The sequence below is a fragment of the Coturnix japonica genome, chromosome 20 (assembly GCF_001577835.2).
Source record: "Coturnix japonica isolate 7356 chromosome 20, Coturnix japonica 2.1, whole genome shotgun sequence".
Classification (NCBI taxonomy): domain Eukaryota; kingdom Metazoa; phylum Chordata; class Aves; order Galliformes; family Phasianidae; genus Coturnix; species Coturnix japonica.
The window spans coordinates 11,802,665-11,818,506 of record NC_029535.1 but is presented as its reverse complement, the minus strand read 5'-3'; the positions used below and the strand labels follow the sequence as shown (position 1 = coordinate 11,818,506).

Sequence of the window (15,842 nt, the reverse complement as noted above, 5' to 3'; positions counted from 1 at the left end):
CCTGCCATACGCACCCAGTCCTGCGCACAACAATGCTCACTTGTTTCTCCAAACCATTAACTGAAGCAGAGGAACATTTTTCAGGTGACTGACTGATACCTCTTCACCAAAGCGAGTACGTTTAGCAGGCAGCTTACAGAGGCAGTGGGCAGTCTCTGGGTGCAGGTAACCGGCAGCCGCAATTTCCAGTCTGTCTCACCATCCAGCTGGTCGGTGCGAAGGAAGCAAGACCCTGGGGAGCATCCACACCCATGAGTGCCCTCGTGTAGGTACACCTACAGCTCATAGAATGGTTTTGTTTCTAGGACATCTTCCTTTCTTTGGAAACGGTACCTCATTTAAAGTAATACTTGTTAATAAGGTAAGAATCAAGGAATTATATTCCCACATCATACATTTGTTTCCTCCCACCAGTCCAAAGTACAGCAGGATTCTGCTCTGTACCTTTAAGACATTTGAAATTAGTCACCATGCTCCATAAACATGCAGATCAAGCATTTCCTTATTCCACACTTAACAAAACAAACCTGAACAGCACGTAAAATGATTTACATTTATAACGCACGGCATTTTGTGACCTCATTCACCCTCCATTCAACTTCCTACATTCTTGGAGTAGCAAACAAAATCCGAGTGTAACATCCTGAGAGCCGGTGGTCCCTTACAGCCTTTGAATTCCCCAACTCTTCTAAATTTTACTATTATCTATTTCTTTCACATTTTCAAAAGACAATTTTCTCTAAACAACCAGTGAAAGGTTAATGGCTATATTGACAATTGGTTCCAGATGTTTACCATTCTTCTCCGACGTCCTCAGGAAGATCATGTCAGCAGGGACCCGCTGGTTCTGTTACAAGAAGAAAGGCCATTATTGTGCACACACCCCACACGCGTGCACAGCCTCCTTCCACAGCCCCGGCCACAAGCAAAGGCTATAGAGGAGAAAGAGCATTTCTTTGTCAAGCTGAGGTTTGGGATTCATTTTGCTTTGAATCCTAAGCTCACTTCCCTGCAGAATCCCGAGTGCAGAATAACAACCGGAGCCAGCTCCCACTGACCAGACTGGCCAATGTCTAGCTTTACAAAAGAGCCACTGATAACTCCTGAGCTCAGAAGAAACGTTAAACCAATGCCGGTTTCCTTTCAAGGAAGATCTATGCTAGAGGAAAGCGCAGTACCTGGGGCCTACAGGTACCAGGATCAGGGTTGTTTTTTCACTCAGTATTCTCACACTAACAGTTTTAGAGGACACAGCTGCTCACATGGAAAAAACAAAGGGAAAATGTACAGCCCAGTGTCTGCAAATGGATCTGTCTCTCCACCTGTGTGTTGGTCACACCAAACACATTTTGATGTTGTATGATGTATTTGCATCAGACATTTAACCAATGTTCAGCAGTCAGAGACAGGGTCAGGGAGTCTTTTTCTCTTGCTACAGGGCGATCAGAAAATGCCGCTTATAGGCTGTTATTCTGACATCTGCTTTGTAAAGGCAATGATGCTACTACCAGGGCCAGGCGGAAAAAGGGAGACCCTGAAAAGTAATTAAATACTGTATTATTCAACACCCAATATTGTAAGCCTACCACAAATCAAATATCTTGTTCCCCAAGAAAAGCACTTTCCAAAAACAACACACATAAAGGCTCACCTTTTCAACAATGATGAGGTCTCCTACTTGTATGTTAGAGCTCTTCACCTTCACAGTCCCTGCAGAGGGAAGACAGCAGCGTGTCACAGCCCCGTGCAGCAGGACAGGGCAGGGCTGCTGCCCGTCACCCCCAGTGACAGCTCTGACACTGCAGCCATCCCTGCAGAGAACAGGCACTGCAGAACACACCTACATATTTCTTTCTTTGCAGTAGCTCCAAAACAGAGGGTTAATTTAACAGCTGGCCAGTAATTTCAGATCACTAGCCAGCTCCTGATTCATGTTCTCAAACTAACTAGCGATTTAAAAATCAATTAAGTTAAACTTTGCATCTCTCTGTTGTACTTCAACTAAAGCCTCTACAACATGCTGTGATTTGGGTAGAAGTGGGGAAGGCACGTGGCAGCTCACCCTGGCACAGACAGCCCTCTGCCTGCACCTCCAAATTCAGGGCTAACTGGCCAGATAGCTGCACAGGGGTGAAGAAGGGGGAAGGGAGGGGGAGCAGAAATTAGCACAAAGCACAAAGGTCACTGGGATTTTACTACTGGCAGTCCCTTCATTAGCATCCTTCCCAGGATATGCTTCAGTGTTTCTGCTCCAAATTAACAATGAAAGCCTTTCTGGGCTCCTGGCAGCCTGCTGCTTTGGTGACACACTGTGTGCTTAACAACATGCTTCATCACTGCTGCTAATAAACGCAGACTTCCTTGCTTGCTGTAATTATTCCTACAAATTATAAGCAGTCACGGGCCATTGCACAAATATCTCATCGTCCTTCTGCAGATTCTGGGTTTTGCCATCTGAGAGATTTACATTTGGGGTTGTTTGTTTGTTTCTTTAAAAAAGTAAACAAAATGAATGCTGGGCTAAAGACATCCCTGCCAGGCAGGAAAAGCACCGGGGATTAAGAGTCCATTACTGCAGAGGCTTGAAAAGAAAAGCTGTGCTCTGAGAGGATGCAAAAAAGCATCCCTGGCAGCCTTCTGTACGGCCAGCCAAAGCTACGTAGGTGCTCTGACACTAAAAGGGTCTGACAGATAACATCTCTGCCTCCCCTTTTAATACAGTTATTCATGAAACAACAAAAAGTGCTTTTGAATATTCCTCTGTGCAAAGGTCTGAACCCCACACAGCAGCCCCTGTGCAGAGCAGCCCATGGGAGGAGAGATGCACTCCTTTAACCCTACAGGGACATTTTCTCTTAACGATCACATGGATTCTGTTGGTGGTTGGCAGTGCAGAAGTGCTTCCAGCAGGGCTCAGGAATGGAGAATTGGTTTTGTATCACTTTTCCTCAATGAAATAAAGTCATTCTGTAAAAAAACAAACGTTCTGGCAAAGCTACAGCACAATTATTTCCTATCATTACACGTAGTAAAGGGCTTTTTGCATCACTACTCTGAACACAGCTTTATCTGCCCCAAAATGTTTTCCAAAAAATAACTGGAACAGATTTCCCTGTTCAATAACCCTCCCAACATCAGCTGTTTAAAGTGAAAGAAGAGAGGAGCTCCATAAGCACTGCATGCTTTTACAACTCTTGTATACGCAAGCGAGGTGCCCTAATTCTGCTCCCCAGCCATAGCCCCGTCCTCTCGTGGATGACATCTCTGCAGTCTGCACCAGATGTCCCTCTACAATGGTACACAATCAGATGTTTCCTTTGACTCAGGACTCCCATAAAGCAACTTACTGGAATGGGTTTTATTTTGATCTTGGGAATTCTGCAATTCCTTTCTCCTTCTGCAGGGAAGCCAGCTCCTAAACGTTAGATGTTTCCTCGCACATTTCAGGAACTAGCTAATAACACCACTGCTTCATTTCCCAGTACTGCTCTGCCATTAAAGTATGCCTGCAATAAGAAATAGCTGCTTTTATAAAGGCATTTAGAAGTGCTTTCTATGTAGACCCAGGACTGTTAGTACAAAAAAAGCAGCTAAATCTGATATCTTCTGTTAAAAAAAAAAACATCAGTTCTTAAAACGTGATTCACGTTTCATTCTGAATTGTTTGGTTTGGAGAAAAAACAGGAAGGAGATAATATAATGCAAACACTTCACTGCAACTTCATCTGCGGCCTTTGGAATCACCACCCAATTTGCAGTGCAATGGACATACCACAAAGCAGATTATTTAAAGTACTCAGCACATCAGCCAGGAGAGACGCCGCCTTCTGTCCCATGAGAACTTCAGATCTCACCATAGATGTGCACAGCTAAGGCAGAGTTCAGAACAGCTCATCTGGAACTGAAGATTGTGGAGCAGTTTCTTGAAACAAGCTGAATGCATGCCAAGAAATGAAAGGGTGGTTTGGATGCACTGCACCCAACTTTGGGTTTCTGCAGCTTTACGCTGTGTAAACTGCAGAGTGGGGCTCAGAGGGGCTGGGAAAATATTGTTTTTTCTATGGCTGGTAAATGCCAATGATCTGTATCTTTAGGAGCACCCCTCCATAGGAGGTCTCCTCCCATTCCTTTCAGTGCAGTCTCTCTCTGTTATGCAGTGTTACCCAGGGAGGGCAAGAGAGAGAGAAGAAAAACAAACCAAGAATTTGTGAGCATGGTTCTAAGCTTTCTATCATGCAGAAAGTCAGCACACAGCCCACTGAACACAAGGAGGTTTGTAAGTTTATGAATAGGGGACTGAGATCTGATTATTTTTTATTACAACCCAAACAAATGTCTTTTAAAGAAAGAGCTTTCTATTAAAAGGGCTGGGCTGTGTGGGGACCAGAGCACCCTGAGCAGGGGAAGCTCCCATATCTGTGCTCACCTGTACCCTCACTCAGAACAGCACACAGGCAGCTTTGTTGGTTGATACTTCAGTATGTTTACGCACAGACGTGCTTAAGTCAACCTGACTTTATTTAGACCAGAGAATGTACTCTCAGCCTTGAGGATGTTGTGGGGAAGTAAGGCTGAAGATGGGAAAACTATTCTCCAGTCACCTTAATGGCAGCTTAGTGCAATTACTCAGGGGAAATAAAAATAGCTTGGAGAAAACTACGGAGCCATTAGATCCATTATTGCCAGTCTCCAAGAACAGCAGCACTCAGCATCATGCCTCGCCTAATCTCCCCATCCTAAGCACTGGTTTTAGCAGTGAAACTATTGTCAGCCTTCAACCAGCCAACAACAATCCAAAGGGCTTTTGAGCAGAGTGCCCCTCTGCACTACATGGCAGTGCCAATATCCCAAAGCACAAACTGTGCTGTGAAACAAAAACAAAACAAGCCCTACCTGCAGTTTTCCAGCTGCACTAAAAATTCATAGTTACATTCAGCAGTTTTCAACTTAACTTCAACTTTGCTATTTGCCTGCTTTTACTTCTGACCCAAAGAAGCCCCTGCTTGAAAGTCAGCCTCCTTTTTCCACTACTCACACAGACACATCCACTCACAGACCCACCACCCACCCCAGCCATGCTGGCATCACACACTGCTGCCGCAGTCAGAAATGACTCTCAGAGGTGGCGGCCTTTTCAAACGTGGATGTTCATGTCCTCTGAAAAGCTCAACTACTGACAGATGCTGAACTTCATGTGAGACAGAAAATGGCTTCGCTCCCCAACCAACTCCATAATCACAAAGAATTTTCTGTGGTTTTCTGACTCTAACCTACGCTGCTTGAGGGTTTCATTACCGATTCTACACCAAACGTGTGTAAATAACAAACACAGTGGCTTAGGATTTTCAACCACTGCCCAGCTGCCAATCCTGCTTGGGTTCTTTCACAAAATTAGAGAAGTTAAAGGATTGGGGGAAGGGAAATCATTCATGGGAAACGTAATAGCAATATGAAAAGAACTAAAGGAGGGGTCAGGCCCCTTATAGATCACTGAATGGAATCCAGAAGGCAACTCTTTTATATTTTTAAATAGATGTAGTATACCCCTCTCGGGTGAGGCTTTTGTTGGTTGCCAAGCACTTTAAGTGTTGTAGTAAGAACATGTTATTAAAAGAGGATTTAATATTCAGAAACACAGATTCCCCAGTTTGGAGATGTCTCATAATTCCCAGCATGTGAAACATACACAGCCCTAAGCAATCAGTTTTTAAAAGCAAGCTTATTCTTAAAGTGAAGTTGTTGGAAGCTGTGCAGTTCTAACATGCTCCTGCACTGCATCTTATTTCAGGGGTGTAAACTTCCATAGCAAAGAAACTTGAAAACAGAAAAAAAAAAATTTTTAAAAAGTTGCTTAAATTCAGTTAATTCCCTGTTTAAAAACAAAGCTGTAGTATCACCAACACTGCCACAGTATTAGCAGTCACTATAGCAAGGCAGCATTCAATTTTTCAGATGAGAATTTAAATGCCTTTGTTAGGTGTGACAGAGTGTAAACAACAGGCAGAGGCAGCGAGCAGCACCAGGGCTGCAGGCTGTGCTCATGGAAGTGAGGGTCTGCATTCCTCACTGCTGGAGGATGGGGCTAAAGAAGATGCAAACAAAAATGAGAGATCAATACTAAGGAACTGCATTTGTTACTGCTTACAGAAACACACGGAAGGTGCGCAAACAGCACACACAACCTCTTCTAGCAAAAAACCTGCACGATGCATGCCACAAAACAACTATGAAACTCAACCAGTACTGCATTTCAGCAAGGGATGGAGTATGTCAGTGTGTCAAGCAATTCACCTAAAAGGTAGCATGTGCATACACAAGCTCCAGCAGGACGGAGTACTTGAACTGAACTATGGTTTGCAGTATGCAGACTGGAAGGGCTCCCAGCACTAGACATGGCCACATGGCCCACGTCCACCCTCACATGTTGAGTCTCCTTTTGCAGAAAGCACCTTCTGACAGTTTCACAGACCAAGGTTTAAATTCTTGGTAAAATACTTTTGCAAATAACCTGACACTGTGGACCCCCCTCGCTTCCTTTGGCACACAATTGTTCCCATCAAGGAATATGAAGTGCTCGTTTATAGGAATTGTTCTTACATCTGCTTCTCTCACTTGCACTGTGACCAAGCAAGAAGCACAGGCAAGAGGAAGGTCAGGAGAAAATGAGGACAACAGCAGCAACCGAAACACAGCACGAATCTATCCTACCATATGCTTGCAGTACTTGCCTCCCTCCTTTCATTCCTGCACCACTTCTCTCTGCAGAAAGGTAAATGTGTTTCCTTTCTGGAAGAAGCCACCCCCAAACCCCAGGGCGATTCACATCCAACTTCATTTCCTTCAGTAACTCAAATCTACCAAGAAGGAACAGTAACCTGGAGAAAAGGTTTGGCCTGTGCCAGAATTGAGAGTAAAAAAGAAATGCCATCAGCTGCATGGAAGCCCATGGTGCTGCAGGCTGCGCGTTGAGCCCCAGCGCTGCGATGCTGGGCAGCTCCTGCAGGTACACACAGCTCCCAGCACAGCCCCACACAGCACTGACCTCTCCCTGTGAGCTTGCTGTAGATCTGTGAGTTCACCTCTTTGTCGCGCATGTAACACCTGATCTCCTCTGCGGCCTCTCGGATGACGGTAACGGCGAGCACAAATCCCTGAAAGAGAGCAGGGGAAAGAGCGGATGGAAAGGCAGCACAAAAGGCATCTGCCTCTAACAGGCGCCGTGCACTACATTTGGCAGCAGTAATGCCATTCATTAACTGAGAGGGAAAGTTCCTGCCACAAATAAAAGCAACGTTTCTGGCACACAGAGAACGATGAGGATCACCTGGACAGGTCAGACTTTACAACATGCCTGTCTGACTTCCCCAGCTCAAACTGCACGTGCAGAGTCCAAAGCAGGGGCAATTTACTTCATTTTTTTTTAAATGCACTTGCTGCTGTTTTTACAAATGCTGAAACTGGGAATCCATCAGACAACCTTTACAGAGAAGCGCCGCACCCCACAGTGCTGCTCTGGAACACCACGCAAGTTTTCATTCCGATAACCAACAAATTGAGAAAGCAACAGACATTTCTCTTCTGTGTGCAATCTGCACCTGTGTGCTTTGCTAGAAATTCCTATCTGCTTCTCAAAAAGGGGTGGGGGAAAATAAAGCAGTGGAATTTTCAGCTTATGTTTTAGCCACTTGAAGAGTCTTCAAATAATGACCTCAAAATATTCCCACATGTGCAATCTCACTATGCCATCACACAGGTCATCCTACCCCCAGCCCTGGGACCAGCAGCCAGTGGTGAACAAAGACTTTTCTTATGCTGCTTTCTGGCCACTCCGGAGCCAATCCCCAGTTGCTCACCTGGCACAGACAAGTCACAGCTGCCTATACAAAACCAGAAAGGTGTACATGGGGAATAGGATCTGGTGATATTCTTGTTGGATTCACACTGCAAATGCGTAAGTACTAATTTGAGAGAGAAAGCAGTGTGATCCAGGCTTTGACACAAACAGAGCTTTAGCAGCCATGTCCTCAAGCTGCACTTTTACTTTTTCTGGACTTACACCGAGGATTTCACTGTAATGGAAGGCAAGAAAAATTCCCATTGCATCCTCCTCATCCCACCCCCTTCCAACAGAACCATGGATTTTTACCACAGCTCTTTCACAAAGCAGCAAACAAATGGTGTCCCAGAGCACTGTGCTTTCATTAGCAAATCTCAGTCCATTTTTTTTTAAATGCTTCTTTAAGGCAAAAAAAGATTTCTAAAAACAAGTTTTCAAAGCTCAGGAAGGTGAATGAACCCAACCTGAGTCAGTCTCTGCTCTGAGCAGAAGTCGCAGCAGAGGATGAATCAAAGTTATTCCACAGCTCTGTCAGCTGAAGTGCAGCAGGAAAGATATTTACAGAAAGAGAGAAATAACAGCTGCACTTGGATAAAAGCTGGGAAAAAAATACAGCTCCCCATATAAAAGCGTTTGCACAGTTCTGACTGGCTCCTGCAGTGCAGTTCAGAGATCTAACAGCCCCACACAACTATTCGTTATTACATCATTTGACAGCATATGAGTCTCTGCTTCAAAACTGATTATTATTGATTTCCTTTGATCAGGCAAAACATATGGCTATCAAAAGAAAAGGGCAAACACTCAGACAAAAGAAGGAGTATCTGCACCTTGAACAGGTAGGAGACAAACCTGCAAGTTTGTCTCTATATTTATATATATGTTTTTTATAATAAAAAATAGCATTTAATTTACATGCAGGTTTGTTGAGGGCTGTTTCTCAGGTTTCTCTCATTTGTATTTCACAATGTGGTTAAACCATGAATCAGTCTGTTGACCTACGCCTAAACTGCAGGTCAAACTGTTTGGCAGGAGAGCATAATTTGCCTCCATTGCGCATATGGCCACTCTTTAAGGTCACTTCAGAGAGGTGCCCTTTGGTCCCTCACTGCAGTAACCAGGCTGGTCTGGGCTCCCTGTGCTTGGGCTCCTTGGGAGGGCCACATGCCCTCACAGACCCTCCACCAGCACACCCTGCCTTCAGAGAAGCTGTGAGCAACACACAAATCATCAGGGGAACGTGTTTACTCCAGTCCCCATCTTCACGGGGAAGTCTATTACTTCATCACTTTATACACAAAACCCTGATGCCTTTGTAGTCACCATGTGCAGTGGCTGAGAGCTTTGTCTCTGCTGGCATCCCACTGATGAACAAGGTAGAGGCGGACACCTCTCACACCCCAGAAACAGCTGTACAAAACAAAGCCTAAAGCCAGAGCAATGATCTATGAGACACGTACAGAGCAAAGCCTGAAACAGTCAGCTAACAAAATGATTTAAGGTATAAACTTACACCCTGGAAAAAGGGCAGCAAAAGAAATAATGTCAAAAAATGAAAGTTTCTTAAATAAATAAACTGCCAATCACTTACCAGAGGAACCCAGTATGTGTAGAGTGCACCAAGCCTCATTTCAACAACAAACTGAGAGCAGGCCAAAAGCAAGAAGTAAAGGTTGAAGAAGTATTTGAATTGGTTAAATAACACCTAATAGAAAAGACAAAAAGAGAAGAGAGGTCCATTACAGAGTTTAGACAAGTTGAACTAATGCTCTGAAACATTTTTGCTTGCTTTGTCAGTACATACACGCTCACTTACAGGAGTCTTAAAGTACTCCTGGAAACTCTGTTCTGAAGATCAACCTACTCTGCCTGGCTGATGTTATCCTGGTTGGATAACACTGCCACACAGCCAGACCCGAGACTTTAACACAAATAAGTCATTTTGTTTTGGTTTTAAGCTTCTGACTACCTCCACTCTGCAAGGAGACACTCATAGCAAACAGTAACATTGCTAGCTACGGGATTTGGTTTGCAAAAAATCACAGTGTAGACATTAGAAGAAGATGATGAACTTAGAAAACTTGGCTTATTTTAACACTCAACCAGACAGTGACTGCTTTCTGACATTAAAAGCAGGCAGAATCAGACTTGTTTCTGCTGCTGCTACCTGAAGGGTAGGATGGATAATCCAGCTGCTCTGCCAGGGATGATGGACGCCGAGGAGCTGCTGCCCATCCCACACAGCAGGATGCTCCCCCAGCAGTGACAGGTGAGAGGCTCTACACATGGGGCTGTTCTGCTGTGGCCCAGGCAGCCTGAAGGCAACCCACAAACACAAACCAGATGGTACCATTCACTTCTGTGCTCGCCCAATGTAACAGCACTGGAACTGGGCACAGCATTGGGTAGGATGACAAGAAGCAACTTTCTTCACACTTACCCCAGGGAGAAAGGTAAAAAAGTTGTATTTCTGGTTGTTGATAACATTGCGGGGGTATCTCTGGTCTCTCTTCTCTGGGTGGCCAAGCCAAACCGTACGAGGCCTTGGGTCTCTTCTCCCACAGCATCTTAAGCACTCACAGCACCTACGAGAGGAACACCTGATTTTAAACCAAGAGTTACCCTTTAATCATGATTCTCACACACACCCCAGGCACTCTCCACCAACCAGGACAAACAGTCAACTCTCAGCTGCTACGGTTTTCCACCACTTTAAATCACCTTTAAACCAGGAGCTCTCTTCACCAGCCAGCGGGGCAGACCTACAAACTAATCTTTGTCTTACTAAGAAAACTTAAAGAGCAAGTCTTTCTTCCACACGATACCCACATCACAAAAGCTGTTTGCAACATGGGGCAAACATGTTCACAAACTTAACATCAGCGATATATTTTATTAGCTTGATACATTTAATTGGGAGTTCTCTTTTTCCTTTGAAGATGAAGAGATAAGATAAATAGTCATTTCACAAGCAACTTGTCTCTCAACTAAGTTTGAATGGATAACAGATTAAATTGTCATGTTCAGATTGTAATGAAAAAGTAAAATGGCCTACAGAAAAAAAGTATCCCTTTTTTCCATAATGGAGGAAATCATACAAGATTAGTCAGGATCTCATGTTTTAACTCCAGTGAACTCAGAATGATAGCAATCCAGACAAGAGGCTCTGCCCACAGGAACAAGGCTGGTATTCACAGCTTCATGGGGATGGGTTTCCAGCTATGGTGGGAAACACTCAACCCTTCCAGACACCTGAAACCAGTCACCTTTGTTTATTCTGTAGGCTGCGCCTCTTTTAGGGATTCTACTTAACAGCAAAAGGAGGTAGGTACCTACATCCAAATATTCCCAATAGGACAAAGCTTAAACAGCAAATTACTGTCATATAATAGATATTTTACTTGAGCTGATATTCACCAACATGCCCCAGAGCCATTTCCAGCCATCTGGGCAGACTGTCAGGCCAACACCTAAACCTCCAAACAGAACTCCAGACACATTAAGTTCAATAACTTACAGAATATTTAGTCCAGAACGCACAAGAAAACAGCGAGTGAACCCCATCAGGTACACAGGATGTTCCACCTTTAGAGCAGTGTGCTCCACCCAGCTGTTTACATGCAATTACACTGCTGTCAGTCTAGAAGGAAGTTAATACCTAGCACTGCAAAACCCCTTATAACTGCTCCTTCCTGAAGGGCACTGCAACCTCCAGCACTGACAGCACCTCCAAAGGGACGGAAGTGCAACATAACTTCTCAAAAATGAAACAACCCCAAATTTCACACATGTTCTGCAATCAAAGCCACAACCTCCCAGCGCGTTCCCACTGCAGAGACACTTGGGGCTGCTGGAATTTAAATGCACAAACGATGTGTTACTACGAGGTTTGAGAATCCATCTAAAAATAAGAGTTCTCAGTACAAACATGAAGGCCTTGCCATGCAAAGTCACAGGTTTGTGACATTCCTGCCCTGCTACACTCACAGCTTTTGCAACATCCTGAATTACAGGGAAAGCAAACCTAAAGCCTCATTGGACAAAGGAAAAACTTCCTGCTCAGCAAGTTTTCAAAGGTAAGCACCAGAAGTATCAACGTTTGCATTAAGAATCCACAGCATTTCTCCCACAAAGTCTCCTGCACAGCCTTTGTACACAAGGCTTCTAAGCAACATAAAGGAATTTGTCAAAAAACAAAACAAAACAACCCCATGAAGCTTCCAACCAATGAGATAATACCAACAATACTACAACCAGCAATAACTAAGCCATGTGTTGCAACAGCATTCAGCTGCAGAGCTGGAATCCCACCAGGCACCGCCCCACTGCTCCCAGCTGAACACATGCAGGGCTGATCTTTATCTCAAATACATCCAAGGAGATCCCCAAAGAGAATGTTTTTCATTCTTGCTTTCCTAAATGAAAGCAGGTACCAGTCCCCAGCATGGCATTTAACTCACCCCTATTCCCTGAACCTGTTCCCCTCCTGTCCCACAGACTGCCTGCACCCTGTGCGCCTTGCTGGGCACTCAGAGTTGTGCCAGTGAGTGCATGGCCTGGTACATTGCTAGCAATGGAGCTGTTGGTAGGAACACAGACAAGGCTCAAACACAGAACGATCACAGAATCACCAAGGTTGGGAAAGACCTTCAAGGTCAGTCACTCCAACCATCTGCCCATCACCAACAGTTCTCACTAAGCCATGTCCCTCAACACAATGTCTAAAAGTTCCTTGAACATCTCCGGGCTTTGTGACTCCACCACCTCCCCGGGCTGCCCATTCCACTGTCAGGTGTGTGATGAACAGCAGCCACCAGCAGCAGTTCTTGTTTATAAAGGCAGCGTGTTGGACAGAAACATTTTAGAGAGAAAATGGAAAAAAAAAAAAAAAAAAAAAAGCTTATAAAAACTTTTAATTTATGAAACCAGTGAAAAGGTGCCACATTTTCCTAAAACTGGAGTAGGTTTGGCCCAATCAGAGCTGAAGCACATCCACATATTTATAATCATTCCTACAATCCTATTTCTCAGATGACATTTCCGTGTTTCTCACAGGTGACACTGTTAAGGACCTGCAACCTACAAACCAGCCTCCCGCAGATCAGTATATTAAATGCATATAAACAATTGTCTACTGATATTAAAAACAAACGAACTAAGCCAAGCCAGGCAGGCACACTGCCCAGCCCTGCAGCCCATGTCCTGCCACCAGCCGGTGCTGGGAAAGCTGCGTCCTCACAGCGCTGTCCCAGCCCAGTCCTGGCACACCCACCCAGGCAGGCGGTGGCCAGGAGCTCCCATCTCCCTCTGTTGACTTTGAAATGGAATTTGCCATTTTAAGCGGAGCCACAGAGCACACACAGACCGTAAGGCTCCTCCTCCCCCGTCTCATTCCCTGTTCTCCCTCCCGCGTTCCTGGATCAAGGCCTCTCTACATTGCAGAGGCTCTATGAGCACAGTAGTTTGCTGGGTTCAAAAAAAGCCTTGCATGATTGCAGAATGAGACCATAAGCTATTTAGGGAACAACTTGTGGTGCACTGAAAGGAGTGCCCGGGTGCTTTGGGAGCCTATAACTCACATCCCATCAGCACCCAACCCTGGGAAGCTGGGGCTCCCAAGCCACACCACCAACAGTCCACACTTTGTGCCATTCCCCCCTCCCAGCTGGCTCACATCTGAGTGGTTTTCACAGTGCTGCAAGGCCTCTGGGAAAGATGGCTGAATTCAAGGAGTACAGCTGCAAAGCACAAAGCACAGAGCGCACACACACTTTGACAACAGCCAGGAAGATCCACATGAAATTATGCTCAGGAACAGATAACCACTACTCCCATTGGTTTATTGAGCACATGCTTTCTCTCTCTGACACAGATCTCAGCTGTCTGGACTATTATTCATCTCTGCAAAGCCTCTGTGTGAGTCTCTGCCTGCCTGCTCTTCAAAGCACTACAGGCTGAGGCTGTAATCAAAGCAGCATTGAGATGACACCGGCCCTTCGCTGCCTGTATAAGAATTAGGTATGAGAATGGGGCATTTATGCTAAGATTTCTATGAAGTCATTCAGTCCATGAAATGGAATCTATTTCTCACTCCCAAAGACAGATTTTGCTGGCTTGGTGTCTAAGAACTTGCCCCCACTGGGGAAAAAGACAGACATGCTAGAAACTGCAGTCAGGTTATGTCCAAATGAAGCCTTTCACAGCTTGGTTACCAGCAGGTTTTCATATGTACAAACAAAGATGACTTGTGAGTGCTTTTGTTTGCATTTTTCTCTGAGGAAACAGAAGAAAGGTCCTGATGACAGCTCAGGGCTCCCCAGGCTCCATCCTGGACCTGACCCCAGGTCCTGCCCTGGCCTGCAGGCTGACTCCTCCTGCAGTTGCTTTGGATTTCCTCCACCTCAGTACTTTGCTACCCACACTACCATCTGATTGAATTACAGCCTAATAATCAGCAAAACAAGACGTAAGCTCCCAGGAAGCAATCACATACCCAAACAGAAAACCCAACGCCAAGTTACTCAGACTGCCATTAAGAAAAATCCCACGTAATCTTCCTTCATAACTTTACGCCGGCAGCATTTCTTGATGGCACAGAAGCACCATCTGTGTGTCTGCTGACCAGGTGAGGTCCAGAGCCACTGAGCTGCAACTTAGGTTAAATGGAAGTTATTACTGTCAGCTGCTACCAACCACGTGGCAATAGAGACGTGTCAGAGATCACAGCACTTTCTGACAAAAAAAGATTCAAGAAGCTTTGAGAAATTTCTCTGGCTGCCTCTTTGCCTCTTCTCTCTGAGCCTTTTCAATCACATCACTGAATTTAATGCCATGGTGGCTGCACCCTGTGGAACCTGTCCAGCAACGCATGTCACGCAGGAGATGGAGAGTTCTGTGCTGCATCACACGTACCTCCCAGCTCAGTATTAACTGCCACAGTCACTGCTACGTCAGCTCACAGAAACTGTGCTGGTAGTTTATTCATTACATGAACTACTCCTTATTAAGTACCTTCAATCAGAGGAACCTGAATGAAGGCCATCAGCACAGACCATAATGTTTGTTATAATAACCATCCCCTCTCGCTCTAGCAGGCATTATTTCCTTCGAGGCTTTGCTTTATTTTGCCAGCATCACTCGCCGCTCCTACAAACACACCCAATGCAGGCCCAAGTTCAGTACGGCAACCTGACAGCCGGGTAACGTGGATACCCCGCGCACATCAACCCGTGTGCACGGCAGTGCCATTTCCCACCGAAATCACGTTAACGGGTCATTCATCTTACTCAGCTTCCTGCCTGGAAACACCGGCAGAACGCATCCCACCGCACCATCCCAACCCAAGGATACTGTATTGCTCTCACTGATACAGTTAAAGCTGTATACAGTCGCAGAGCTTTGTCACAGCCGCAGCCGCTCCCACGGACCGTTCCGCAGCTCCCGGTTCCGACACCGGCTGCTCCGGCCGCGCGGCTCCGCGCCCACCGACCCCCCGCGGGCTGCGATACCTGCAGGCCGCGTTGTCCCCCAGCCCCGGCTCTCGGGGCCGCCCGGCTGGATCCTTCCCAGCGCCGGGCGTGCCACGGCAATGGCGCCAGGAGCAACCTGTCAGCGGCGCCCAGCCCCGGCCTCCTCTTCCTCCTCCTTCCCCTCCCGGTTCGCTCTCTCAGCCGCTGCCCAGCGGCGACCCCCGCCCCGCAGAGGCCCCGAGCGGAGCCTCGTCCTCCCCGAGCAGAACCGCGACACGAGCAGCAGCAGCAGCAGCGGGGCGAGACGGCGGAGCCCCGGCCTCGGGCAGCCGCCCCGCGGAGCGCTCACCCGCTGCGGTGCTTGTTGTCCATCCGCTTCTTCTGCCGGACCGGCTGCAGCGGGATATTGTCGGTCATGGCCGCGGCTGCCGGGGCGGAGCGGGGAGGGATGCGCTTCCCAGCAGCGCCTCGGCTCGGCCCGGCCCGCGCCGTCTGGCGGCTCCGCCGAGGGGGCCGCACTCCCAGCACGCAGGTGC

At 46.4% G+C, this 15,842-nt stretch overlaps 1 protein-coding gene across 1 annotated transcript in view; it reads right to left on the bottom strand.

The window, feature by feature from the left end:
- Window positions 1-15,818, bottom strand: part of ATP9A (ATPase phospholipid transporting 9A (putative)) — a 47,417-nt gene extending 31,599 nt beyond the window's left edge. Inside the window, exons 1-7 of the mRNA XM_015882050.2 lie at window positions 15,656-15,818; window positions 10,278-10,422; window positions 9,429-9,542; window positions 7,043-7,151; window positions 1,652-1,710; window positions 796-847; window positions 138-232 (exon numbers count right to left, since the gene is read on the bottom strand). Of these exons, the coding sequence (XP_015737536.1) occupies window positions 138-232; window positions 796-847; window positions 1,652-1,710; window positions 7,043-7,151; window positions 9,429-9,542; window positions 10,278-10,422; window positions 15,656-15,723 (642 nt within the window). The 5' untranslated portion in view covers window positions 15,724-15,818. The remainder of the gene's footprint in view (window positions 1-137; window positions 233-795; window positions 848-1,651; window positions 1,711-7,042; window positions 7,152-9,428; window positions 9,543-10,277; window positions 10,423-15,655) is intronic.
- Window positions 15,819-15,842: the final 24 nt, after the last annotated feature.